This window comes from Spermophilus citellus (genome assembly GCF_964194105.1).
Source record: "Spermophilus citellus genome assembly, chromosome: 14".
Classification (NCBI taxonomy): Eukaryota; Metazoa; Chordata; class Mammalia; order Rodentia; family Sciuridae; genus Spermophilus; species Spermophilus citellus.
Genome location: NC_138194.1, coordinates 104,607,140 through 104,634,792, shown reverse-complemented (window position 1 = coordinate 104,634,792; position 27,653 = coordinate 104,607,140). Strand labels below are relative to the sequence as shown.

Sequence of the window (27,653 nt, the reverse complement as noted above, 5' to 3'; positions counted from 1 at the left end):
CATCAGATAAATGCATGTATAAGAAATATATAAATTATATGTTTTCTGTTGAAGAAAAACAATTAGATAAACATATATTAATTAAACAATTAGACATATATGCTAATTATTTTATGGATTTATAATTATAGGTTATCCAAATACCTAGAAAAATAAATACTAAGAATAAGGGCATAACTTATAATTGTACAAACTTTATGTAGCTATGTGATTCTTAAGATATTTTGGATCCATTTTAATTTTCCTTGGATTAGGAATTCACCTTTTTATATTTGTGATATCACATAATAAGATCCTTGTGTTGGCTGGAGTTGTAGCTCAGTGCTGAGTGCTTGGTGAGGCACTGGGTTCGATCTCAGCACCACATTAAAAAAAATAAGGTCATTGTGTCCACCTACAACTAAAAAATAGATGTTTTAAAAAATAAAATACCTGTGTATACACTTACTTATTTCTTGTAACTATATAGTCAGGAATGAGAATAAGGATTTCTTGATGATCCCAAGAACATTGCCGGCTTTGTTCCTGCGATAAGCAAGTGCATCCTTATAACCTTTAAAATTAAAAGCAAAATGTAAAGAAGCATGTGTGTTTCTTATAATTGTTACATTACCTCTGCAATGTTTTAAATAATACAGCTATAAAGAAAAACATAGATTACTTAGCTTTGAAAATAAGTTAGGCTCAGGGCTGTAACATAGAAACCTGTGGAATTAGATTTTTTGTCCGAAAAAGATCTTTCTGTAGCATTTACAGGTGGGCGTTCTTAGTAATGCAGGCTCCTAGTTTCAGTAGCTGGTCTGTGTGAAACAGGAAGTACAGGTTAGTGGCTGAAGGTGGTCCTGTCTGTGTGACAGTGGAAGAACCAGTGGGAAGCCTGAGAAAATGGGGGAGGCGGGACCAGGAAGCCTGCTCTGCAGGGCAGGCTTTGGTGGTTACCATGGTGATGGAAGCAGCCCACAGCAGGGCAACTTCCCTACCAGTTGCTTTCCATTTGATTTGTCTGTATTTTCTCCCACGGACAGGATCTTATGGCGGGCAGTGGCTTGCGACCTGCGCAGCACGTGGGACCTCAAAATGAGTTTCAGCCGCAGATGCCAGTGTTAGGGTCCGATCTTCAGGCGGTCTGCGTTGGGCACCCACCCGGCGGCGTCAGGGTTACAAGCCCTGCTGGCTGTGGGTCTAGCACAGACCCCGTAGGGAACAGCCGCCAAAGGCTTTTGTCCCCAGCGCTGAGTTACAGCCATTCTGATCTGTAGGACAAGAATGTAGCAAAGAGGTTCAGTATAAACCGAGTATTCTCAATAGAAAAATAAAATTCACTTCTCTACAAAGAATCCTTGTATCAAGTCTCATCACAAATTTTTCCTTCCCTTTTTCTCACTCTCCAAGTGCAGACTTCTAAACCCCCAAAAATCTTTACCTAGTATTTCAAAATATAAAGATTCACAAAAACAATCCAAAAGGTCCACATAAGCGCTTTTCCCAAGGGAGAGGATTGAACTTAGCAATATATCCCATTAATCATCTTAATAATTTTTACACTTATTTAGGGTCTCTAGAATTGCAAAAGTATTTTTTTCTTTCTAAAGACAAAATATTTCCAAATATTAAAAAGGTTATAGTTCACACACACACAGCCCATGGCTGGCTGGCCACATCTCCACATTCTCATCACTCAAGGCGAAGGGGCTCTCGGTTCCTATGTGGCAGCTCCAACACGTGAGGTCTTCAGGGACTCTCTCACCAGGACAAGGGGGATATGAGGAAAGTCTGGGCACCTAGTCAGACCCCAAAAAGTAAGTAAAGGGTTCTTATCCTGGTGATTACCCCAAGAACTCTGCCAAAATCACGTTTGCCCTGAATCAACTTGAGCCCTATCTTATAGAATTGCTATTGGAGAAAGCCAGATCTTGAGGTTCACGCAGATAAGAGCAGTTTTACAGCCTTGTGATGGCCGCCCAGAGGGAAGGGCGCCAACACGCAGGCCCGTCCACCAGGTGCCGCCACACAGAGGGCACACTGTGGCTCTAGCAAGGGCCTCTACCTAGGCAAGGACTAGACAGCTGTTTCATAGACCCCACCAGTGTCTTCCCAGCGACCCCCCCCTCCCGGGGCTCCCCACTGCTTGGTGGGACGCCTCTGGCTCTGACTTGCTCGGCTGTTCTTGGAGTTTATTATGGTGCTTTGCTCTTAGGCTTAAGTATCTTGCTGCTTTTAAAAGATGGCCCAGGGTGGTTAGAACACAGTTAAAAAGGCTCTGTCGGACTTCCTCGTGTCTGTCCAGTGCGCTCAGTGCTAATCCTGCGCCTCCCTTGCCTTGGACCACAGGCCATGCCACAGCCCCTTGTGGGAAACATTCTAGCCTTTACATTAGTACCTCTGGGCAGATAAAAGAAAACATCAAAATCTTTTTTTTTTAAAGAGAGAGAGAGAGAGAGAGAGAGAGAGAGAGAGAGATTTTTTTAAATATTTATTGTTCAGTTTTCGGCGGACACAACATCTTTATTTGTATGTGGTGCTGAGGATCGAACCCGGGCCACACGCATGCCAGGCGAGCGCGCTACCGCTTGAGCCACATCCCCAGCCCAACGTCAAAATCTTAAAGATCACATGACCATCTTAAAAACACTGGGGACTGCACCTGGGCAACGTTGTGGGCAGTACTTCACAGCTGGTTCAAACAACGAAGACTGCTGCGCAGCCCTCTGTGCTTGCTGCCTTAGCAATGCCTCTTATTTTTGGCCCATGTAACTTGTTTTTTAGGTACTGGGGGTGTTTTAGCACTGAGACAGATTTCCCAGCCCTTTTTATTTTGAGGCCTCTAATTTGCTTAGGGCCTCAATAAGTTGCTGAGGCTGGCCTCCACACTGTAATCCTCCTGCCACCACACTGGCTTGACTTATGTCTTCTACAACCAATTCAAGAAATGGTGATGGTTACCTAGGAACCCCAACGCATTTCCAGTCAGGCACCTATACCACTGTCCTCTTCACCTTTAGATCGGTGACAGATTTATAACTTCTCAGGGTAGGGCCAGTGTCTATACATCAGCTTGAAGAAATTACAGCAGAGACCTTTGGCACTCACCTCTTAAGAATAAGGGTGAGCCAGGCGCAGTGGCGCACGCCTGTGATCCCAGCAGCTCAGGATACTGAAGCAGGAGAATTGCGAATTTAAAGCCATCCTCAGCAAAAGCAAAGTGCTAAGCAACTCACTGAGACCCTGTCTCTAAAAAATAAAAATATAAAACAGGGCTAGGGATGTGGCTCAGTGGTTGAATGCCTCTAAGGTCAATCTCTAGTACCCCGCCCCCCCAAAAAAGAATAAGGGTGAAAGTTACTCAGGGGGAATGTAAGACAAGATTAAGGGGCAAAATCTCTCAGCAGGAAATGAGACAGCCAACCTAGCTCTGAGTCTGTTAAACAGTGGGCCAGTCTTCAAGGCCATGGGAGTCTTCAAGGAGACGGCAGGTTGGGACATTAGTGCAAGCTTCTGAGATGGTGTGGTCAGCAGATACAGACAAGACACAGTCAGTAAGACCAAACCCTCGTAACTTAGGGGACAGGACAATATTCTGCCCTGTTCTGCAAATATTAGGGACTCTCCCAGATTTGATAAGGAGCCAATTCTAGATGGGAAGGACACAAGTAGGCACAGAATCATCACTGAAGTAACTCGCAGTTACTTTTACGCTATCAGCATAGTAAAAAGCACACCCCAACATGAAGACTTAACCCATTTAGTTCCAAGTTTTAAAAAATATTCTTTATTGTTGATGAAATTTTAAATTTTATTTATTTGTATGCAGTGCTGAGAATCGAACCCAGTGCCTCACACATGCTAGGCAAGTGCTCTGCCACTAAGCCACAACCCCGGCCCAGTTCCAAGTTTTTAATTCTGCAAATATTTCAATGACATGGGTGCATTATAGTACATTGGAAATCATTACCATCACCTGCAGCATATTTGTCGTTTATTATCAGTGAGGAAAAAAAATACCTACAAACAGGACACCGGAACAATACACTATCTTAGAAATATATAAGCCACCCAACGAACAGGACATGGGGCGCACATCCCAGAGTTTACGGAGAAGCGGCTGTGACAACCTGCTCCACAACAGTGAGAAGGAGCCAACCCCCTCAGACACAGGATCACACTGAATTCCTGATGTCTGCTGTCTCCTAGGACTTGTTCTTACATCACTGTTCCCACAGTTTGAAGATAAGATGGCCTCTCATGTCCAGTCTGACACCATTGTGGACAGTAGTAGCCCCAGGAGCATGACCCTTTCTTCCTTCTGGTGATTTAGAGAGCTAGGCAGATGGCTCTTCTGAAATCTAACAGATTTGAGATTTTTGCCTTTGTTCACAAATCTGTAAATAATTCATACGCTTATGATACATGTATCAATTATTCAAGTGAAGAGTCCAATATCATTGTTTACCTCAAACAGAAGTGAAATACCTGGAAACCAACCAATCAGGTCTATTGCACCACACTGAAATTGTTATAAGTACCTACTACCTGTGGTTGGGTACATTGGCTCATAATCTTTTAAAATATCTATTTAATTGTAGATGGACACAATACCTTTATTTTACTTATTTTTATGTGGTGGTGAGGATCAAACCCAGTGCCTCACACGTGCTAGGCAAGTGCTCTACCGCTAAGCCCCAGCCCCAATCTTTTTTTTCCTTTTCTTTTGTACTGGGCATTAAACACAAGGGTGCCTTGCCTCTGGGCTGTATCCCCAGCCCTTTTCATTTTTGGGTCTGGAGCTCAACATGAGGGCACTGGGACTGCGGGATGTGCTATGGTGCCCGCCTTCACCTGCTCTTCACTGCAGTTCTCTACCGTGGACAGCTGCGGAGTACTCCATTGTACTGTAGTTCATTCCAACAAGGACATGTTTATTATCCCACCATTTTACAGCAAGGACTTCATCATGAGCACTGAATCTGTAATCAGGTGACCCTCTTGCTTATTTTATCATCAAGGTCGTTGGTTTCAGAAGATACTTGTTCAGTCTGTTTTTCCTCACAGTGCCTGGTGCTTAGAATCCAACATTTCAAAGGTGTATCAACAAATCATAAGCAGTGAACAGACTGTCGGAAAAAAAAGGTATGATTCAGAGTGTGATTGTGTATTCTTGACTATTTCAAGCATTTATAGAACCACTTTATTCTCAAGGAAGAAAAGAAAAATTGATTTTTTTGGGGGGGAACCAGGGATTGAACTTAGAGGCACTCATCCACTGAGCCACATCCCCAACCCTATTTTGTATTTTATTTAGAGATAGGGTCTCACTGAATTGCTTAGTCCCTTGCTTTTTGCTGAGGCTGGCTTTGAACTTGCGATCCTCCTTCCTCAGCTTCCTGAGCTGTTAGGGTTACAGGCATGTGCCATTGTGCCTGGCTGGAAAATGGATTTTGAGTAGATGACTAGAAATATTCAATTATACATCCAGTGTGCTTTTGGTTTATCTTTATTACAGCATCAGGCATAAAACATTTATTTATATATCTAGCTTGCTATGACTATTAAAGGCAGTACAGTAACCAGGGCCTTAACAGCAAAAGAATGGCACAGAAAAGGGGTGTTTGAAGAGAGTGTAAAAAAATGAACATTTACAAAGATACAGACAGGATTGTGGGAACTGACCAGACATGGTGAAACACCAGGGACTGCAAAAGAGGTGGCAATTATTACCCACCTTATTGTCCGCTGCTAGTAAAACCAGCCAGTGCTGAGGCAGCAGATGCTGTGCTCAGCCTCAGCCAGTCTTATAGGGTTAAAAGATGCACCTGAAAATTAAGACTTAAACAGTGGGCCATCACAACAGTCATGGAGATTGTGACACAACAATCATGGAGAATAACACTCTGACCCTCATCTCCTTTCTGGCTGTGCCTTTAATTGGGCAAGTCAACAGGAAGCCAGAGGGAAAACACAGGCCATATAAGTCAGCCTCTTTGAACTCCAGGCAGAGGCAAAGATGAATTCTGATGTACAAAGAGGATAATGAGGGCAAGTGGATATTGCTTCTGTGGCCCAGAACTTTCAGGCAATCCAATGCCTGTTACTGTGCAGTCCACAGTGTCCCAGTGTTCTATGTGTAGGACAGTTATTTTCCACCATTGAATTTGAAATACAGTGCATTCCTTACTACAACCCAGTTCTAAAAAATACTTCCATGATTTCTTATATTATGTATCAGTTCAGTACATAGTACATAATATTTTGTCATTAAAACTCTAAAAATAGTTACTTCAAAGTTACCATAGTAGCATATTTATTGCTTAGCTTTATAGGTGCTCCACCTCTGGGACAATGGGCAGATGGGTTAAGATGGTAAAGAGACATTGTAAGGATGGCCTTAAGTAACTCCATTTTGAAACAAAACTGCAGTCCCCACCAGGTACACTTAGGGAGACCTCCAATATGGTCATCAAACACAGCCTGATAAAAGCAAGTCACTTCTCAAAATTCTGACAAACTCAAAGAGTGAAGTCTCTGTCACATTGCCCTCGCCCTGATAAAGGCAAGAGGTGAGAAAATCAGGGTGGGAACCACCAGACCAGATGCCTTAAACTCAGGACAAATGATGTCACTGAGAAACCTGGTAACAGCTGATAGGGATTGAAAAAATTTAGTATAAACGATGGGACCAATGAATAGACATTCAGCCAGTGACACTGATACCCTCACTGAGAGCCTGGTGAGGACCTGGACTGACACCCCAACTCTTCTCATCATCTGCCTGATCTCTGCATCTTCCTCACCTCTTTCAAACTCTACAGCCACATCTTAACCCTGGTGAGAACAGCAACTTCCCCTTATGACCCCCTCCTCATGGAGAAACCTGCCTTGGTTCCTCATGTGATCACTGAGGTCTGAGAGAGTGTGCATCTGCTGGACCTAAAGCCCAAGGCTTGAGACTTTAGATCTGGCACTTGAGCTTAGCATGCAGAGGGAATGTCTGTCATGATTAAGTGTGATTGCAGTGCTTGGAATTAACTTAGAATTGTTTGCTGTGGATTGATTATGTCTCTTTCAGTGCCCAGCACTAAGGATCACATTTTCTTGATTAAGAACCTACAGAGTGGGGCTGGGGATGTGGCTCAAGCGGTAGCGCGCTTGCCTCGCATGCGTGTGGCCCGGGTTCGATCCTCAGCACCACATACCAACAAAGATGTTGTGTCCGCCGAGAACTAAAAATAAATATTAAAAATTCAAAAAAAAAAAAAAAAAAAAAAAAAAAAAAAAAGAACCTACAGAGTGGGCTGGGGCTGTAGCTCCGGGGCCGAGTGCCTGCCTCGCACCTGTGAGGCAATGGGTTTAATCCTCAGCACCACATAAAAATAAAACAAAGTTATTGTGTCCATTTACATCTAAAAAAAAATTAAAAAAAGAACCTACAGAGTGAAATTGTATTGCGTGATTTGAGTGAATAAAAATATTGAAAGGGGCAGAAGCGCACGGGCATTCTTTATTTCTCCCCCTCAACTGTATGAGTCGCATCTTTGCCCATTGAGACAGGTATGAATGGCACTCAAGAGACACGATGAAGACCAGGCCCAGCGAACACTGTGCCTCCGCCCTCATGACATGGAGCAGCAGTCCCGTGGATGTCATGAAAGCTGCACACCTCTTTGCCTTTGGGTCAGCCTGGGATGTCCGTCTCCCCCTCCTTTATGCTCAAGCCTAAGAATCAAGTCTTGTTTCTGCTTTGATCTGATTCTTCCGGCAGGGAGTAGTGGAACCCACACTTTTACTTAGCATAGTTTTCAGAGTTCGTCCACGTTACAGCACAGGTCAAACTTCATTCCTTTCCAAGGTGAATAACACCCCATCACATGCACGTGGACATTCTGTTCTGCACACACACTGGCGCTGCTTCCATTTGGCTGTGGTGACGAGGCTGCCGAGTCGCACCGACTGCCCAGTCGGGGCCTTCGGTTCTCCTGGGTGTCCACCGGGTGGGGGCTGGCCACAGTCCTACCTTTACCTTTCTGAGGAACCCCACGGCCGTTTCCGGCGGCTGCACCTTCACGTTCCCAACAGTGCACAAGGGTTTACACGTTTCAACACTTCTTTCCACCCACAAGCCAGGCTTTCATGTCTCCGTAAAAGGCCTCGGGGCGTTTCGATCGTTCTCTTCCGGCCGCAGCTTGGCGTCAGCAGAGCTTCCCGGCCCAAAGCAACTGTTAACCGGTTCATCTCCACCCGGAGCCCCTCGAGGAACTGCAGCTGCCCCGTGCGCAGACACGGCGAGTCGCCGCTGCCGGCGCTCCCTGATGACGTCACCCGCGGCTCTCTCTGCGCGTGCGCAGCCCCGCGTTGCTGAGGCGACGGCGCAAGTCTGCCGCCCGCGGTCTGGGTGCTCCGGCGTTCTGCCGTTCCGACCCCGCCCGCCGGGCGCAGTCGCTCAGCGATGACGTTGCGGGGGCCTGGCCGGGCGTCGCGGACTCGGGAGATGGAGGAAAAGGAGCAGCTGCGGCGGCAGATCCGCCTCCTACAGGGTGGGTCGGCCCCGGCCGGGCCGGGCGTGCGTTCCCTTTTTTCCCCCCTCACCGCTGGCGGGCCTCTCCGGAGTTGTAGACCTCGCCCGCGCTCTCTCGACGCTCGGGACCGCGGCGTCTGTGCGGGATCGGCCTGGGCCGGTTTCCGGCGGGTCCCGGGCCGGGCGTGGGCAGCGGGCCTTCCGGGCAGGGGCGGCCGGTCGCTCCGGGTAGCGCGCTGGCGCCCGGCTGGGCCCCGTCCTTCCCTCTGTACAGACGCAGCCCCTCGGATTCCAGGCCGACTCCCCAGCCCTCAGCTTCCTGCTTAGAACCCAAGTTGGTCTTTCTAGGCTTAAAACCCTTCCAGGTCATCCCCACAGAGGGAGGCCTCAGGAGTGAGAATCCGGCGGGCTGCCTCCGCTGCCGCCGCTGGGCTTCCCTCGCACTCGCCCTGGCGGGCGCCTGGTCTGAGATGGCTTTCTGTTTGTCTGGGCAGGACCGGCCTGGGGGTGTCCGTAACTGGAGGGCTGCCTGTTGGTTTGGCAGCTGAGTGTTGGTGCCTGTGTCCTGCTTCCCTGCGCCAGGCCAGCCACTGGGGACTTCCTTGGAAAGCCTGTGGTGTCAGGCCTCCTGTTTTGGAGGAGACAGTGACACGTCAGGAAGGTCGCCAGCCTGTGTATTGAGTGTTCTTTTATCTGCTGTCAAGTACCAGTGTTGGGGGCGTTGGTTCCATTACCCTCCATGGAGATTATTAAGCATCCTTCCCCTCTGTGGGCAGAGCAGAGGTCCACTCTGGCTGACTTGTATCCTTGTCCAGAGATTGCAGCTTGGGACCTGGCTAGTCTCTGGATATGGAGTGACACTTCCCTTAAAGAATCGTGGATCTAACAAAGCAGCAAATAGAAACTGACCTACCACAGGGCTGCATTTTCAGGATAAACCAGCAGAAGTAATATTGAAATAGAACAGATGGGGAAAAAGTCTTGTGCAAAAGACAGGCCTAGGGTTTTTTTTTTTTTTTTTTTTTTTGTAGTTGGACACAATACCTTTGTTTTATTTATTTATTTTTATGTGGTACTGAGGATCGAACCCAGGGCCTCACACATGCTAGGCAAGTGCTTTACCACTGAGCCACAACCCCAGCCCCAGGCCTAGGGTTTTGAGCTGAATTGTTCCCAGGCATTGGGGGCTGCTCCCTGAATCAGGCAGGGACTCCGGCGGCAGGGTTGGAGAGTATCTTGCCAGCTTATGCCCCTCCCTTATAGTGATTAATGCTGCTGTATTCACACCTCTGGTTGAGTCTGTAATTGTGTCTTCTCAGGTCTAATCGATGACTACAAAAACCTACATGGCAATGCCTCTGCCCCAGGCACCTCATCTGCTTCCCAGTGGCAGCCACCCTCTTACCACAGTGGCAGGGCCTTTGCTGCCCGCTACCCTCGTCCAAGCCGAAGGGGCTTCTCATCACACCATGGACCTGCATGGCGTAAGAAATACTCCCTTGTGAACCGGCCCCTGGGATCCTCAGAACCAGCTGGTGACCATGCTGTGCAAGCACCCCTCAAGGACGAAGGCAGCCAGGACCCTGACCCTCAGCCGTATGTTCTTGAGAGACAGGTCCAGCTCAGTCCAGATCAGAACATGGTCATCAAAATCAAACCACCATCAAAGTCTGGCTCCATAAGTACTTTAGGAGCCCAGCGGAGCTCTTTGGAAGACTATGAGGACATGTCCTGGAGTGACCAAAGACCCCAGGAAGGCGAGGGTGAGCCTCCTGTTGGGAAGCTGCAGCCCTTGAGGCCAGGAAGAGGCAGGGGGAGCTACAGTGCTAAGGATCCCCTTTTGGTTTGCCAGAAGGAGCCTGGCAAGCCACGGGTTGTGAAGTCTGTGGGCAGTGTGAATGATGGCCCTGCGGAGCCCCGGCGGACGGTCAGTGAGAGCGCAGTTGTCGTCCAGGCCTGCTTGCAGTCCTCTACCTTACCCCCACGCACTGGGATGGCCCTGGGTCGGAAGGTGGGCCCTCATTCTGCAGCCAGTTGTGCTGTGCAGCCCCTTAGGGATGAAAGAGTGAATGCTGGCCATCCGGATCAGCCAGCTCCCTTGGGCTCAGTGGTGGCCCCAGCCAGATCAGTCTCAGGGCCCAGGCAGGCCCGGGAAACCTCACTGCTAGTGTCTTGTCGAACCAACAAGTTTCGGAAAAGCAATTACAAATGGGTGGCCTCCTCTGCAAAGAGCCCCCGGGCCACTCGGAGGTCTCTCAGTCCCAGAGCAGCTACAGAGAATGTGAGCAGGGCCTCCTTTGGCACATCTGGAAAGACAGAGAAGCCACAGCCCAGAGCTGACCCAGAGGCCAGGCCCAGAAGGCTGGCCATGAACTCCAAGACCGGACCCTCTCCCAGCAAGTACAAGTGGAAGGCATCCAGCCCCTCTGCTTCCTCTTCTTCCTCCTTCCGTTGGCAGTCAGAGGCTGGCAGCAAGGATCATGCTTCTCAACTTTCCCCAGTTCCATCTAGGTCTCCACCAGGAGACAGGCCAGCAGTGGGACCTGGCAGCTTGAAGCCCCTCTTTGGGGAGACACCACTATCAGCTTACAAAGTAAAGAGCCGCACCAAGATTGTCCGGAGGCGGGGCAGTACCAGGTGTGCATCTCCATTGCCCAGTGTCCCATCTGGGTACGCGGAGGGGGCTGGGACCAGCAAGATCCTTCTGGCCCCTGAGTTGTGGAGTTTGGGGCAAGCCCTTAGCCTCTGCTCCCTCCAAGAGTGTTGGGAGGGAGGGCCTACCTCCAGGGAGGGGCAGCGAGGGTTGGGGCTCATGGTGGGCATGATCAGCACCACTGGCTTGTGGGCCTGACCTAGGGGCTTTGTGTGTGGGATCGTGTCCAGTAGGCTGTAGGTGTTACTGTCCTTTAGAGCCATGTCGCGCTTAAGACTCTTAAAGCTGCATAAGGGGAGGCTCAGGGTGACTAAGGACCTTGCTCTGGATCCAGCCAGGCAGTGGTGGGTTGGGAGCCTGGTCTCATGGCCAGAAGCTTGTGAGGCATGGTTTCCCTTCCACATTTGTAGGTACAGATGGCATGGTACCAGTCTGGCTTCTGGGGAGCAGCCACCATAGATAGTCTGCCCAGAGTGCAGCAGGAGGGGGAGGCTGTGTGGGAGCCTGTGGTTGCCCCCAGTCTGGAGCTGTGGACCATGCATCTGAGCTGGGTGGTGGCCTGGGGCTCTGGGCACTGGCCCTGAGGTGGGGGGGTGCTTGGGCCTTGGGCTCCACGAGGCCTGGCCCTGTTGGGTGTTCTGCCCAGGGCCAGGTAGTCTGCTGCTCCAGTTCAATGCAGTGGGCAGCAGCTGGGTGGGGCTGGTGCACTGCAGCCTCTTGGGATTTCTCAGATTTGAGCTCTGGCCACCCTCAGAAAGTGACTAGGTGGCAGGTGGTCATCCCCAGAGGGAACAAAATGATCTTACATCCCAGTCACTCTCTTGGTGGTGGCCAGGTGACTCGATGGTGCTACCACCTCACAAGCATACAGTCCTTTCTGAGCTCCCCATCCTCATGAGTTGTAGAGAGACTCAAAGATGATGTTGTAGCCCAGAGTCTTGTTCTGGGTTCTGAGACTTCATCAGATGAGCAGCTAACAAACAGAAGCGTGAGGCTGCACCGCTGGGCAGAGTGTCTGCTGTGAAGTGTGCCTTCCCAGCCCTGCAGGAGCTCTTTCTTCTGTCTGACCTTTGTCTTTGGCTCAGGGTAGGCTCCCTTCCTCTGACCCCAGTCCCTGTTCTTCAAATTCTTGGAGAGTGGCTTTGCTGTACCATGCCTGTGCCTCCTCTGTTCTGGGGTGTGTGGAGAGGGAGCCTTGGGGCACCCCTCTCACAGGTGGGCGGGGTTGGCCTGTGGGCCTGGTGGCAGCTCCTCCTCAAGGGCTGCATCTCTTTCTGTTGCTGCTTGGACTGGGCAAGTGGGGCGGAGTGGGCATTCCAGGAGGGGTTGGTCTGAGGCCTCTGCCCTGGTGGGGAGTGTGGCAGCCTGCCCTGGCCCGGGTCTTCTGATTATGGATCTGCCTGCTTGCTCATCCTGGCTGCAGAGGGAAGGGGAGGGGGAGAAGGGAAGTGGACTAGCAGCTGGGTGGGTGCTGCGTCAGACTGGGTAGGGAAGGCAGGGCTTTGGAAGAAGCCACGGAGCTCTGCCTGCTTGTGTCTGGGTCCATGCCCTCCCATGAAGACTTGGGTAAGGAAGGGTGGGTGGACAGAGCCACCAGTGATTCCGCTGGTATCTGCTTGATTTTGTCTCTACAGCCTTCCTGGGGACAAGAAGAATGGCCCCTCACCTGCCACTACCAAGAGCCACCTTAACCTGCGGCGGAGACAGGTCCTTCGGGGGAAGAACAACCCTGTTCTGAAGAGGACTCCCAATAAGGGCCTGGTGCAGGTCACTAGGCATCGGCTGTGCCATCTGCCACCAAGCCGGGCCCACCTCCCCTCCAAGGAAGGTACGCCAGGGGAAGGGGCTCATCATGGGATGGGAATGGCTGCAAGCTGCACCCCTACCTGGGATTGAACCCAGAGGTTCATCTCCAGCCCCTTTTATTTTTTATGTTGAGACAGTGTCTGGTCTTGAACTTGCACTCTTTCTGCCTCAGCCTCCTCGGTTGCTGGAATTACAGTGGTGCACACCACATCTGGCTCTTCCCTGGCCTTTTAGGAACCATGTTTGCTGTCTCCTAAACATGTTGTTGGAGGGCTGTGGACCCAGAGGGCTCTGCCTGGTGGGCAGCGGGAGGTCAGGTGATGAGTGCAGGAGAGGGACTGGGAGTGTTGTGCCTGGGTGGGGGCTAGTGCAGCTAGTCAGGAGTGTGGTAGCCTTTCTGCACAGTCCTCAGTATGTACCCACTGTATCCCTCCTGTGGGAGGTGATGGGTAAGGGCCCTTGTGCCCAGCCTCGCCTCCTCCAAGGGAGGCCCACAGGGCTCTGCTCCCCTGTCCTGGGCCAGCCTGGAAGTCTTCGTTGCATTCTCCCAGAGTCACCTTCTGCTGTGAGCAGCTGGAAGCCTGCGGGAGGTCCTGAGAGCTCCCTGCGGTTGCCTGAGTAGATCCTGGCCTACAGGTTGTAGGTATGACTCCTCTGAGGACAGCCCTGTCCCCCACTGGGAGGAGACATGTCAGGATACACTGACACTGGGGGGCCATCTCCAGGCCAGTGTGTGCTCCGGGATCTGTGGTGAGGGGTCTTGAGTCCTAGGGGTGGCACTCACCTGGTATGGCCCTGGGGAGCTGGGTTTGTCTGGGTACACCTAACCCTGTGGCATCTCCTATCATTCTCCTTGGAGCACCTGGGCAAATGTGGCCAAGTGTGTGTAGAGTCTGGAAAGGGTGGGGTGCTTGGAGACTAGCAAGCATGGACATGGGCAGTCTGAGTGGATACTGGCTCTCATTCAGGAAATATTCTTGGCTGACCGGGAAGGTTCCGGGGAAGGCTCTGGGAGGGTCATTGCTGGGCAGAGCTGAGAGCCTGTGTGGAGAGCTGGATACAGGAGTGTGGGGCCCACAGTCCAGCCAGAGGACTGAAGGGGCTTGTGCAGCTGGGATTGGGACTGCAGGCTCATGAGGCAGCAAAGTTGGAGGGTGCTGGCTGCTTGCTGTTTTGTGTGGCTGACTCCTGTCATGTGCTGGGGCCAGTGTGGATCTTCCCAGGTGACAGGGAGCCAGGGGAACCAAGAGGTACCTGGTGCTGCAGTGCAGTGGCTGGATGGGAGTGTGGAAAAAGACTTGACTGGACAGAGGGCAGGTGCTCATGGTCAAGTAGGGAGGATAGGTGGAGGAGGACTCCAGCTTGGGGTGGAGGGGCCTGCTGGTGTCATGGGAAGGCAGGGTGGGAGGATGGCTGAGTGAGGTCCTCACTGGTGTCCTCTGAGTCAGCTCCACACTCTGTGCCTGCAGCTGGCCTGTTCGCTCTGGCCTGGGGCAGGGTGGGGTAAGGACTGGGGATGGTTCTGCTGGCAGGGGCTGGCACTGCCGTGAGCCCCACAGGTAGGCAGGAAGGAATGTGGATCCCTAGGTTCCCACCTCTCCCTGCTGGACAGTATGTAGCCTTGGGTCAGGCCTTGTTGGGAACTGTGGGGGCTGCTATGGTTACTGCCCTGATAGGACCAGGGGAGTGAGCAACCTCATAATCAAGTGTGGTGACTGTAAGGGAGGGCCTGTGGTGATGGGCCTCTGGGAAGGTCTCCTACCCCCTCCCCTGCCTGTCTACTCGCCAACCACATGTTGGTCACTTCGGGGCCAGGCGGCATGCTGGCTCCTAGGGGATGCTGGAGCCGTGCTCTGGTGGTAAAGACAGGTGGCAATCTGCATCCTTATGGACGGGCTGGAAAGATGCTTTTGGGTGCTCAGTGTGTTCTGAAAATGAGGAAGCAGAAGAGTGTAGCAGTAAGTCTTGGGAAGGCTGGGCAGCATTGACCGGGTGTTTGGGAGGGATTCTCTGAGGAGGGGACCTGAACGAAGAGAGAGCAAGTAACTCTCAGTTCTGCAAGTGGAGGGCGGGGTGGGACTGAGTCTCCTGTGTTCCAGGAACAGAAGGGAGGCTGTGTAGCTGACATGTTGTCCCAGGTGAGGGGACCAGACAATGTGAAAGTTCTTGTAGGTCCCAGTAAGAAAAAGAGGGTTGCTTCTGGTTACATTGGGAAGCCAGTGTGGGACAGAAGAGGGTGAGGGTTAGCTGGGACTTGGGTCGTGTTTTCATGGATAGCAGGTGGTGGTGTTGACCCACAGTACCCTGGAGGCTGGAGCAGGTTATGAGTCATAGGCCTGCACGTGTGGCCTTGTGTACCAGGCTATGTGAGTGTCTTCACCTCCCCCGTGGGCAGGGGCCTATGGAAGATGGACATAAGAGGTGTGAGATGCTGAGGCGCACCAGGTGGTCCCTGAGACTGCCACCCGAAACTTGGACAGCAGAGGCCACGAGCTGGGATTGCTGCAGGAGGACAGGGGCCTGGTTAGGGCATCATGAGAGGGGGTGGGAGTGAGGACAAGCATCTCCCTGGGTTGGGACCTAGGCGGAGCCTGGGTAATCCTGAAGCCAACGTGAGGCTTCCCCAGGGTTCCTCCTGCAAGGCCTGCTGTCTCCCTCCCTCCTGGCTAGGGCTGTCTTGGGTCCCCAAGCTGGGGATCTTGCTCAGATGTAGTTCTGCCTCCAGGAGGGTGTGGAACCCAAGGCTGTGTGGCTCCTAGGTAGCAGTTCCTCCCAGTGGATGGGGTCACTGGTCAGGGGCTGCCCCTTCATCTGGCTGGAATATTCTCTTTTCCCATTTTCCTCCAGAAAATGCTTAGCCCCAGCTCCAGCTCTCCAGGGAAGCAGTGTCTTGATGTCCAGGCAGCGACCTGACCTCCTAATGGGCTTCTGTGCCTGGGAGGGAGGGAGAGGGGCCTTTGGCAGCTGCAGGGCAGCCCTGCCTTGTGGCCTTGATGCCAGCAGAGGGCGCACTTGCCTCTCTTATTCTTAAGTCCACCTTTTTCTAGTAATTGATTGCCTAATTTCCTCTTTATGTGAAAGAAAGCAGATATCAAGTAATTTGCAGCAATAACCTGCTAATGCTGGGCCAGTATCGAAACTCCCCTGTTCATTTCAAGTGGCAGATAAAACACTAATACATAATTATCCTTGCAAATTGGATTGTTTTAAATAACCAAAAGGCTACGGCCAGGAGAAAGCGATCCCATCTCCCTCGAGTTACTCTTGCAGCGTAATTGCCGCGTTCAATCAATTTCCCTGGCATTAGAAATTCCATCACAATCAACATTAAGCTTTATTCATTGTGATGGCTAAGAGCCGGGCCATTTCTCCTCTTTTTCTTAACTGGCAAAATTAATCAGGGAAAAGATTTTAAACATTTACCCGTGCGAAAGAGGTCAGCCCTGCCACTATATTGCTCAGCAGATAAGGGGGCTAATAAAAAGAAAATTGAATTACTAATGATCACCAGGAACAGAGTATATAAAACCTGGCAATCGCCAGTTCAGGAGAAGGGAGAATCAATTTTCTTGGGACAAGGTGCGCTCATTTTTTATTTTGGTGCATATTATCAGCAATTTAATTTGAGAGCACATAAACAGGAGGAAACAGTTAGGGAATAATGAGCCCCGAGGTGTAAAGTGCCGCAGGATATATGCTGTACACAATTTATTTGGCACAACAGATAATCACTTTAATTGAATTCAAAACTGCATTGTTCAGCAGCCGTGTGGCCGCTGAGCCCGAGGACTGAGAGTGTCAGGAAGGTTCCAGCCTGACTCAGGGAGTCCCTTCCTGACCCTGCCTCCTCTGCCTCCAAAGAGTTCTCTGGGCCCCAGAGATTTAGAATCAGAGTTTTACTGGAGTGGGGGGGGGGCTTGGGGTACCCTCTTGACCCTGTGCCCCTTGTCTCTGTCTCTTCCTTCCCTTTCTCCTGGGGTTGAAGGGTTAAGATTCTGCCAGCCCCTATGGGGCTGGAGCGTGTGGTGGGTCTGAGTGGAGATCTGCCTGATTGTCTGCCGTGGATATTGCAGGAGAGTCTGGGGCAAGCGGGGTGAGACCTTTAGGGGTTGCAAAATGGTGCCTGATTTACTGTCCCCGTAATTCTTGCCATCAGTTACCCAGTGTGATAACCATCCATCTAGGCTCTCACTCTGGTATAAGTATGTGGGGCCTGAGGGGCTCAGGGTCAGCTCTGAGGCTCCTTCTCCTCAGGCCCAGCCAGGCCCAGCCAGGCCCAGTGCTGTGTCTGGCTGCCTGAGGAGACTGTGCAGGCTGCTGAGCTGCCCTCAGCGGGGGTGCTGCCTGGGGTGCTGCGCCCCAGGCTAGGGTGCTGCTTGATGCCAACAAGTCAGTGTTTCCTTTTCTCTTGCTGTTCTGGGGCTTGAAGCCAGGGCCTTGGTGTGCTAGGCAAGCCTCTGCCATGGAGCTACGTCCCCAACCCATTTAATTTTGTTTAAAAATAGGGTCCTACTAGGTTGCTGAGGCTGGCCTGAAATTTGTACTCCCTCTGCCTCACCCTAGATACTCTAGATACTCAGCCCAATACCTAGACCCTTCACTACACACCAGTTTGCTGTTCTGCCCTCCCCAGCCCTAGGCTGGCATCACTGTTGTACAGTTGTGTGTCACCGGGCCTGACTTAGTTGGGGATTCCTAACAGCCACTTGGAAATGTCTGCTGCTGTGTGCCAAGGAAAAGAGTTTGTGGAGATCTGCTGGGGTGGGAGTCCCCTCTACTTTTCTGCTCAGGGTTGTGGGTATGTAGTCACAGCCCACCTCTTCTCCTGTTCTCCATGGTGAGCCTGGGGCCCCGCCCAGGAAGCAGCAACTTTGGCAGATGAGTTGCTAGAGTGGAGGGCTTGGATGAGGCCTTGCTGAAGGTGGATGGGGCTGGGGTTCCCACAGGCAGAAAGGGCTGGGTTTCATGGTGTTCTTACATGTGACAGTTTGTGACAGTAGGCTGGCCCAAGACCTGTAGGTTGCACAGGCTTTCACATAAGCCACCCAGGCAGAATCATCTGCCTCTGGCCTAGAGTTCACTGGCATATGACAGGTGATTCCCACCTTGTCCTTAGTCCACAGTGCTGGCTCTCTGGGTATGGAGGAACCACTTTCACCATTTATGGACAAGAAGCAGGATCACCCTCAGTCACTGGCAGAATGGGCAGGAGTGGATCTTGACCCCCCCCTTCTGGCTGGGTGTCACCAGTTCTGGGGCCCACTGCCCATTCTTAGAGTCAAGCGCTTCAAGGAAGTGCTCAGGGAGTCTTCCCTATGTGACCTCTGTTAACCTCCTCTTAGCTCCCTGCTGCCCTGCCCAGTTTCTAGGCCCTTCACCACTCACCAGTTTGCTGTCCTGCCCTCTCCAGCCCTAGGGCTGTCACCTATGGAGAGGCTGGGGACCCCTCGGGCATACAGTGCTTTCTGGGCACTGGTCTGCCCCCCAGCCTCTGTCCACCTGAAGGCAGCCTCCCCAGTCTTTTGGTGGGGGTGTGTCTACAGACTATTTGACACTCTTCTCTCATGCCCTCCTGGCTGTGTGCACAGTGTACTTAGGCTTGAAGGACCTGCCCATCAAGGCCCTTCCTCCCATCCTTAGAGGTCCCTGGGGCTTCAGGAGTGGAAGCCTGGTCAGGGCGGCTTGGGTCCTTGCCCAGTCCCAGCGTGGGCGTTGAGCCTTGGCAATGCTGGTGGCCACTTTTCTTCTATGTCAGGCAAAGGCATGGGTTCTCCCTGTGGGGGAGCAGAGAGCTGCGGTCATGGACCCAAGTCCGCCACCTCTCCCTGCCTGTGGGCAGAGGTGTGTGCTGTTCTGCAGCCCCAGCTGAGCAGACAGATGCCATAGAGGACGTGTGCCAGGGTCCAAGGTGCTGGCTTCGAGAGTGTTCACAGTGGCTTGCTGTGCCTGGCACGGTAGGGCTCAGGGCCAGTGTGCTCAGCAGGGAGGCTGAGCTGGGTGACCGCCTCTGTTGCTGGGTGCTGGGAGCAGGCTGTATTCAGGATGCCAGGTACATCCTGACTTTGAGTGTTCAGGCTTGGTGCTGGCATTCGCCTCGCTGGGGAACTTGGGCCCCTTGTGTTTGTAGTGCGGATATCTGATTCCCTATCTGTAAAGTGGCCAAGGGTTGATTCTCCTGGGATTGGGAGGTTAAGGGGTAGAACTCTGGGGTGCTTTGGACCAGCCCTGCATTCCTGCATGCTGCGTGGCTGCTGGAGATGCTGCCTGGGAGCTGTGCTGGCACCTTGGGGGTCTGCGATCCATCATTGCTCACTGGTGTGCAGCTGGGCTGTTCGATTTTACTATGGCAAACACCGTTAAAGGGCGTGAGAGCAGTTAAATCTGGAGTCCTGCTTTCATAAGGGAAAAAGAAAATGCTGAATTAGGCTCTGGGAAAGGCAGCCGCAGCGATCCTTGGATCTTGCATAAATTATCAGGCGCGCTGGAGGCCTCCAGTTTTACGTTTGTCGTGGCCGTTCTAATGAATTATTCCACAAGAATTGGCATGGGATTGCACATGTGTGCTGCTCATGGTGCCATCATAGCCTTGAAGTCAAGACCTGGGGCTGGCTTCCCTTGGTGTCTTGTGCATAGCACTGGTGGCCCTGCTGTCAGAGGGAAGAGCCCCAGCCCAGCATGCCTTGTCTTCCTGCCACTGTCCCTTATTGTGCCATCCCTGCTCAGGTTGGAGACCCAGTGGCACTGATGTGACTCTTGGTACGCGGTCCTCAAAGGCAGAGGGAGGCTGTGTGGCTGGGTCTCTAGCTGGAAGATGGAAGGACCTGGTGGCAGCAGGCTCAGTTCCTGGGATTGGGGTCAGGGGACATTGTGAGCAGAGTGTGTGGTGAGCGTGAGGAGGCTTGAGTTTGTGCACAAGCGAGGCATCATCCTCTGACCCTGGGAGGGCTGTTCTTGTAGGCCAGCTGCCCCTTTGGCTCTTCTCAGCTCCCACTGTTAAGAATATCTTCCTGCTATAGTGGGAAGATGCCAGATCCCTCCTGCCCCTTCCCCTGTTCAGGCCAAGTATGTCCTGCCCTCCCGAGGGGGGAGCTGCCATGCAGAGGTGGCACCTGGCCTGGTCCTGTCTAGTGTAGGACACTCAGTGGAAAGAGTTTTGGGGTCTCCTCAGAATTGCACTGCAGGCTCTGGGGCAGTACCCCATGGTTGGTCAGGGGACAACTGGGGCCATGGGATCTAAGAGATGCCTGCTAAGACTCTGAGGGACAGTCGCTAAGTGGGGAGTCCCTCTCCCTGCGCTGTGGGCTAAGCTGCCTGAGAGAGTGCCAGTGAGATCCTCTCTCCAAATAAAGATTAAAGGGGCTGGGGATGTAGCTCAGTGGTAAAGTGCCCCTGGTGCAGTCACCAGTGCCAAAAAAAAAAAAAGCATGGTCTTCAGCAGTTGTGTTCAGTGCCAGAAAGTCAGTGTTGGTTGTGCTGTTGAAGTCTTCTGTGTTCTTACGACTCTGGAGGGGAGGGCTGATTCTGGCTTTCCACAGTCTAACACAGGGTTGTGTTAGAATCTTACAGTGTGCTTGTGAATTTCTTCAGTTCCAGGTGTCAATCTGACATTAACTATCTTGAGGATACTTTGCTGGGTGCAGACCAATCTGGAATTTTATTTCCCTAGTGATTGAGGCTTTGAATATTGGGAGGTGCTCTGCTTCTTTTGTAGTGTTCCTCGCCTCAAAGCCTGCTCTACTGACACTGTGTACCTACTTTATTTCATGTTTGCAGCATGTGTGAGCCTACACACATACGTACATGTGTGTGTATGAGAAGTTTGTATATGTACACATTTATTTTCACCTTTTCTCTGTTATGTTTGGACTTTTTATATAGCAAAGTGTTGGGGTTTTTTTGTGTGTGTGTGTGTTTTTTTTTTGGTACTGGGGATTGAACTCGGGGCCACTCAACCACTGAGCCACATCCCCAGCCCTATTTTGTATTTTATTTAGAGAAAGGGTCTCACTGAGTTGCTTAGTGTCTCACCAAGCCTGAGGCTGGCTTTGAACTTGCAATCCTCCTGTTTCAGCCTCCCCTGCCGCTGGGATTATAGGTGTGTGCCACTGCACCTGGCTAAGAGTTGTTTTTTCAAAATTCTTTCAAAAATATTTAGTCTAAGCAGCTCGGGGGGCTGAGGCAGGAGGATTACGAGTTCAAAGTCAGCCTCAACAACTTAGTGAGGCTCTAAGCAACTCTGTGAGACCTTGTCTCTAAATAAAATATAAAAAGGGTTGGGGATGTGACTCAGTGGTTAAGTGTCCTTGGGTTCAATATCCCCAGTACCCCCATCCCCCACAAAATTTAGTATGTACTTTTGATGTGTTAATTAGCATAAATTAAAATCTGCCATTTTATTGTGTACTTTTTCTTTGTTTCACCAGCTCTGTATCTTTTCTTTATTTCTTTTTTTTGGGATATTTGAAAGTTTTCATTTTCTCTTTAATGGCTTGTTACTGTGTGTTCTTTCATTCTGCATCTAGCAGTCCCCTCAGGTGACAGTGTGCATTCATGTCATCACTGGTGCTTGTACACAGCATGGTCCCTAGTTGGATGGTGGCAGCTTAGAATGCGTCCCTTGGCTTCTCGCCTTCCCCGTCACGCACTGGCACTGTTGTGATGATAACTCTCCCTGTGTTCCAGAAGGCATGAGGCAGAACTTGCAGCCAGCGTCTGTGCGGACTTACTCATGTGTTTGTTCTTCCTTTTCTTTCTGTTCCTTTCTCTGCTTATGGTTGAAGAATATCCCTTAATAATGCAGGTCTACTTGGGACCAGTTCCTGCAATATGTGTTTGTTGAAAAATGTCTGTAGGGGTTGGGGCTCAGTGGTAGAGCACTTGCCTACCACGTGCGATGCATTCCATTCCCAGGAACATGCGCGCGCGCGCGCGCGCACACACACACACACACACACACACACCCCAGCCAGATGTGGTGACGCATGCCTGTAATCCCAGCATGCAGAGGCTGAGGCAGGAGGATCTTGAGTTCAAAGCCAGCCTCAGCAACTTAGTGAGGCCCTAAGCAACTTAGCAAGACCCTGTCTCACAAAAAAAAAAAAAAAAAAAAAAAGGCTGGGTAGGTAACTCAGTGGTTAAGTGTGAGTTCAAGCCCTGGTACCAAGAAAGTAAAATAAAAATAAAAATATTGTATCCCACAAATACATAGGATTATTTTATTTTATTTTAGGTACTGAGGATTGAACCCAGGGGGACTTAACCTCTTAGACACATCCAGTCCTTTTTATATTTTCTTTAGAGACAGAGTCTTGCTTAGGGCCTTGCTAAATTGCTGAGGCTGGCTTTGAACTTAGAATCCTCCTGCCTCAGCCTCCTGGGTGGCTGGAATTACAGGAGTGCGCCACTACGTCTGGCCATACACTTATTTAAAACAATTTTACATTTGTCTTAGTTTCTCAATCTTTTTTTCTTTGAGAAGAACTCTTGTGCTTGCTTCAGCAGCACATATACCCAAACTGGAAGGATGTACCAGTGAGCATGGCCCTGCCCAAGGATGGCATGTACGTTCATGACACAGGCCTCGCTCAGTTGCTCAGACTGGGTTTGGAATTGTGATCCTCCTGCCTCAGCCTCCTGGGGAGCTGAGATTACAGGTGTGCACAGCTGCAGCAGAGTGCTTTTGCTGGTTAAAGAATTTTAGGGATGGACTGAGGATATAGATCATTGACGGAGTGCTTGCCTAGCCCATGTGAGGCCTGTGTTTAAGTCCTAGCACTGCAAAAAAAAAAAAAAAAAAAAAACAAATAAAAAAGTAAAGAAGAGATTTTAGGATGGCCACTGTTTGTGTGTGTGTGTGTTCCTTGGTGCTCTGTCTCATGGCCCCTGACGCCGCTGCTGCTGTTGAGGCCAGCTGGCCTGCCTGGGAAAGCGTGACCTCTCTCTTCCCCTTGGTATGATTTTCCTCCACCTTTGGTTTTCAGCACTTTTGCTGAGATGTGCTTAGGTGTGCTAATTTACTTATTTGTAGTAGTTCTAATTTACTTATTTGCCATTTTGCATTGTATGATTTGCCATTAAATCCATTCCTTGAGTTCTCAATTTCAGTTAACTGTTTTTAAGTTCTAAAATTTCTATTTTTCTTTTAAAATAATTTCTAGGTCTCCACCAAAAATTTGCAGTCTTGTCTTTTTAATTCCTTGAACACATAAACTTGTCTGTAAAAGTCAGGGTCTGGCTAAGTTGCTGAGGCTGGCCTCAAACTTGTTCCTTCTGCCTTAGGATCTTGAGAAGTGGAGATTCCAAAGGACACACCCAAATTCATCTAATTATTTTTTAGAGAGAGAATTTTAATATTTATTTTTAGTTTTTGGCGGACACAACATCTTTGTTGGTATGTGGTGTTGAGGATTGAACCAGGGCCACACGCATGCCAGGCGAGCGCGCTACCGCTTGAGCCACACCCCCAGCCCTCTAATTATTTTTTAAAGTTCAAGTGTGTAAAAGAAAAAATTAATCCTACTTTATATGTGTGTGGTGCTGATTGACTCCAGGGTCTCACACATGCTAGGCAAGTGCTGTATCCTAAACATACCCTCAACTCCCTGTCCTTTTAAAGACCACAATTATTGGGATGTCTTTTCCACTGTCTGTTGTTATTTTTCTTTGTATATTTTGGTCATTTTGTGTATGCAAATTTTGGAGATAATTTGAAGCTGGATAATGTCTTCTTCCTCCAGATGGGCAACAGGACCTACAGAGTCAAGGGCAGTGTGGGGTCGTGACCCAGGAGTGAGAACGCCTAGCAGACTGTCTGGTAGTGTCCTGCTGAGAGGGTGAGCTGGCCTGTACACCTGGAGCCCTGGGCAGCCTGTGGGGCCCTTCATGGGCCTGTACCTCCCCCTCAGCAGCATGGCCCTCATTGCTCACTGTGCCTGATGGTGTAGTATGGTGGACAGGGTCCATGTCAGGACCAGGGGCCGTGGTGGGCAGTCAGAGCTCTTGCAGCCCAGCCCTGCAGCTGGTGGTCCACTTTCCCATCTATAGGCAGGTGCATTGGAGCCTCTACCAACTATGGATAGTGGGAGAGGAAGGGCTGCTCTGTGTGTTGGTGACCTGTATTGGAGACCAGGTGGCTCACTGATCTATGGCCTCTTCACTGAAGTGGTGGGAGGGCTGCTTGGTGGATGGGCAGCCTTCCTCCTGCAGCTCCTCACCCTGGAGAGGTTTGTGGAGCGTCCTCGAGTAGCTGGAGTGGGACTTGAGGCATGGAGGCTGGGCTGAGGAGGAGGTGCTGTGGCTGGTGCGCCTTGCCAAGGACATCTGGAGTGTGCATCTGAAAGTCCCTGGGGGCTGCTCAGTGAGGCTGGGTGCTCTCTGATGATGCCCATGCAGGAGGCCCCTCAGGGAACTCCAGGGAGATCCTAGGTTTCAGGGTGGCCCAGGACCCTAGTGCTCATGCTGTGAGGGAGTGGGGAGTGGTCTCCAGTTCTAACTGAGGTCCTTGACAGGAACTGGCGGCCTCAGGTGCCCTGTAGGATGGAGGGGGTTCTGCTGGTTTTAGGTACGGCTCTGGGTGGGGTCCACTTGTAGGGGTTAAGGGTGACCCACAGGGTGAGGCTAGACTGGGTGGGTCTTGTCCAACTCTTGCATCCCACTGTGGCTGGGGCAGCCCTCGGCCAGGTAGCCCGGGGAGAGCAGGGCCAGGGTTGATGGAGGACTTCTTCCTAGGAGACCTGGCCAGGCCCGTTTCTCTGCTCCTCGCAGGAGCCACTGTGCTGACTGTCAGTGTTTGCTGGCTGGCCGGCCATCCTCTTTTGGAGCCCCCAGGCCCCTCAGCCTCCCCACCTCCATGACTGCAGCTCCCTGGCCTGTGTACTCCTGGGAGCATGTCAATGTGGCATTCCCTCTAAGGATGGGTTCCAAGGATGGCCTTGCCTGCTGGACTCTGAGCTGAGAGCTTTCCCTTCTTTGGTTGCTGAACCACTTTGGTGGCTTTGCCTAAGGAGGAATACCAGCTATGTGGGTGCTGCTATTTCAGAAAGGGCCAGGCTGTGTGTGCCTTTTCAGCTGTCAGAGCTTCTAGATGTTAGGAAGATCCTGAGAGAGGAGTCTCTGTACACTGTGACCTTCTGCTCCACACACTCTGTGTGCTTGGAGAGGGTGGTGGCCAACAGTGCCCTCAGTGATTGCCAACCGTGACTCTGTTGCTGACAAGAAACTTACTCCCTGCAGGAGACTAGTGCCTTCGCCAGTCGTGAGCAGAGCCTCCTGGGTGGCAGAGTCGGTGATGCCAAGAGGGACTGAGAAAGAACAGTAGCCACATCTGGGCCCTGTAGAGCCACCTGGGTATCACCTGCAATGTGGCCCAGAGCTTCTGAGGGCCCATGATCTTCCAAATTTAACAGTCTAAGTGCATAGAATTGATGGAATGTGTAAAGGAAATCTATAACTGGGTACAATGACTATAAATCCAGCAGCTTCTGATCATTAAGTGTCCAGTTATTTGTGGATTTGCTTGAAAGTCTTTCTCTCAGACCTGGCAGGAAGGAGCCCTGGCTTTGTAGATAAGCCCTGTGCCTCAGGCTCCCTTTTGGAGCTTCTGACTTAGGGGGTCTGTACAGAGACAAGGGGATGGGCATGGCCCACATACTTGCTTCCACTGCTGGCTAGTCCTTGCAGCCTTGGGGTAAGATGTCCAGCTCAGGGAGGTGGTCAGGTCATCCTGCTATGGGGGGTTTCCTGGCTCGAGGCAGACTGCCACCCTCCCCATTCTCTCTTATCTCCTCCAGGTTGCTGAGTCCCAGAGCCACACAGCCATAGTGCAAGGGAGCATGGCTTGCCCACTTTGCCCCGAGGGCTGCGCAGGTGGAGGTATTGGTTCTGTGCCCGGACCTTGCGGGCCCAGTTTTCTCTCCTGGGGCCAGTGGACAGGCCGTCATGGACCCCTTGAGCCACCTTTGCTCTGTATCTTATCTCGGGCTTTACTTTCCCTTCTGTTGGTGTGAGGGGAGTGGGCTCTGGGGATGGGGCTGTGAGTTCTGAGCCCCTCAGCCAGGTGGATGTGGTAGTGCAGTGGAGCCCAGGCCATGCTGTGCTCCTGCCTGTGTCTAGGCCAGGCCCTTCCCAGGTGGTTCTCTCTGGGGCCATGAAGGTCCCAGCCTGGCTTTGGGGAGTGCATTTGGGTTTGGCAGCTGTTGTGTTCTGGGATCAGCTCTCACCTGTTGCTGCTGTGCTGAGGGGAAGGACTGCAGGAGTGGGGCTCAGGGCCACCTAGGCCTGCTCTGTCTTGGTCACCGTGCTCCAGGGCCCATCTGAAACGTGCTGAGGGGCATCCATGGGGTATGGCACTGTGCGTTGCTGTCTGTGTCCCTAGCACACTTGCTTCTCCCAGCCCATTAACATGTGGGCCTAGAAGGAATCTGGGAGATATGCTGCCCCGAGTGCCCTGCTTGCCTATGTGTGGACAGGAAGACTGCCCCAGGGTCAGGCTGCTGTGTACAAGTTGGGCTGGAATAGACCAGAGTTCTGGCTCCCATCCAGGGCTGTACCCTCCCTCCCTGCATCTATGCAGGTCCTCCAGGCTGCTGTGGGCTCTGTGGCCAGGACCCCCAGCTCCTAGCAGCCTGTCTGTGGGCTCTGCTCCTGTGGGTCAGTACTGGGCTGCTGTTTTCTTCTCATGCATGATGTGTTCTGAACTGCATGGGTCTGCAGCAGCCATGGGACCTGGCAGCTTTCTTCTAATTGCCCTCTCTGCCTCAGCTGCAGAGCAGTTAAGTGGTAGGTGTCCATGGGAGTGAGCAGTAGCCTTGGCTCCTGTGTCAGGGTGAGGCTGCCTGTAGAGAATGGGGCAAAGCATGACTGCAGCTACTTCCTGGAGCCCAGCAACTAGAAGAAAGCTTTGTAAAGACTTGGGGGACCCAGCAGCTGGCAGAGACACTGTGTGTGTGACTCACAGGATGCCCTGGAGTTCTGAATGGCCCTGTGAAGATACCAATGTGGGCCATGAGGTGGCTGCAGATTTACACTGCTGCCTTGCCTCCTACCCATCTGGGAGCCATGATGCTGACCTGGGAGGGCTCGAGGATCTCAGCTGGGCCTACAGAAAAGAAAGGAAGGACTGCACACCTTGTAGGGACTCTAAACTGCTCAGCCCTGCTCTGCCTGGGCTTCTGAGGACTTGGGCAGGAAGTGCTCCCCTGGCTGAGAGTGAGTTCTGGGGTGTCTGGTGAGCCCCTCTGAGCTGTGGCCGTATCACAGATTTCTGTCATTACATGCCTAGAAGGTTGCAATAGGATCAGGGCTCTGTGGGGCATATGAGGTGCAGGTGGTCATTGCGGGGCCCTTCCTTGGGCCCTGGAGGAGGCTACCTAGCCTCTGTGTCTTCCAGGTGAGTGGGGACAGCAGTATTGTCCCCATACCTGAGCTTAGGAGCCCAGTCAAGTTCCTTCTATCAGGTCTAGTGGGTGGGGTTAGGTGGGCCGCCAGATTGTTGGTGCCCATTTAGATGTTGCAGGCTGGCTGCTGTGCCACAACCCCTGTGGCACCTGAAATAATACCATTGCCCAGAGTGGGGAGGGGTTGGGGCCCCTGGTTCTTACGCCAGGCAGATGAGTTAGGGGGGCTGCAGCTGATGAGGCCTGTTTGAGGACCTGTCTCCAGCCTGACACTGCAGCTGTTTGCCCTAAC

At 51.6% G+C, this 27,653-nt stretch overlaps 1 protein-coding gene across 2 annotated transcripts in view; it reads left to right on the top strand.

Annotated features, from left to right (window-relative positions):
• The first annotated feature begins 8,302 nt into the window (after nt 1-8,302).
• ZC3H3 (zinc finger CCCH-type containing 3) overlaps nt 8,303-27,653 on the top strand; it is an 82,588-nt gene continuing 63,237 nt past the window's right edge. For both annotated transcript variants that reach the window (XM_081266889.1, XM_081266888.1), the window contains exons 1-3: nt 8,303-8,528; nt 9,829-11,146; nt 12,797-12,990. In XM_081266889.1, the coding sequence (XP_081123015.1) occupies nt 8,441-8,528; nt 9,829-11,146; nt 12,797-12,990 (1,600 nt within the window). In that variant the 5' untranslated portion in view covers nt 8,303-8,440. The remainder of the gene's footprint in view (nt 8,529-9,828; nt 11,147-12,796; nt 12,991-27,653) is intronic.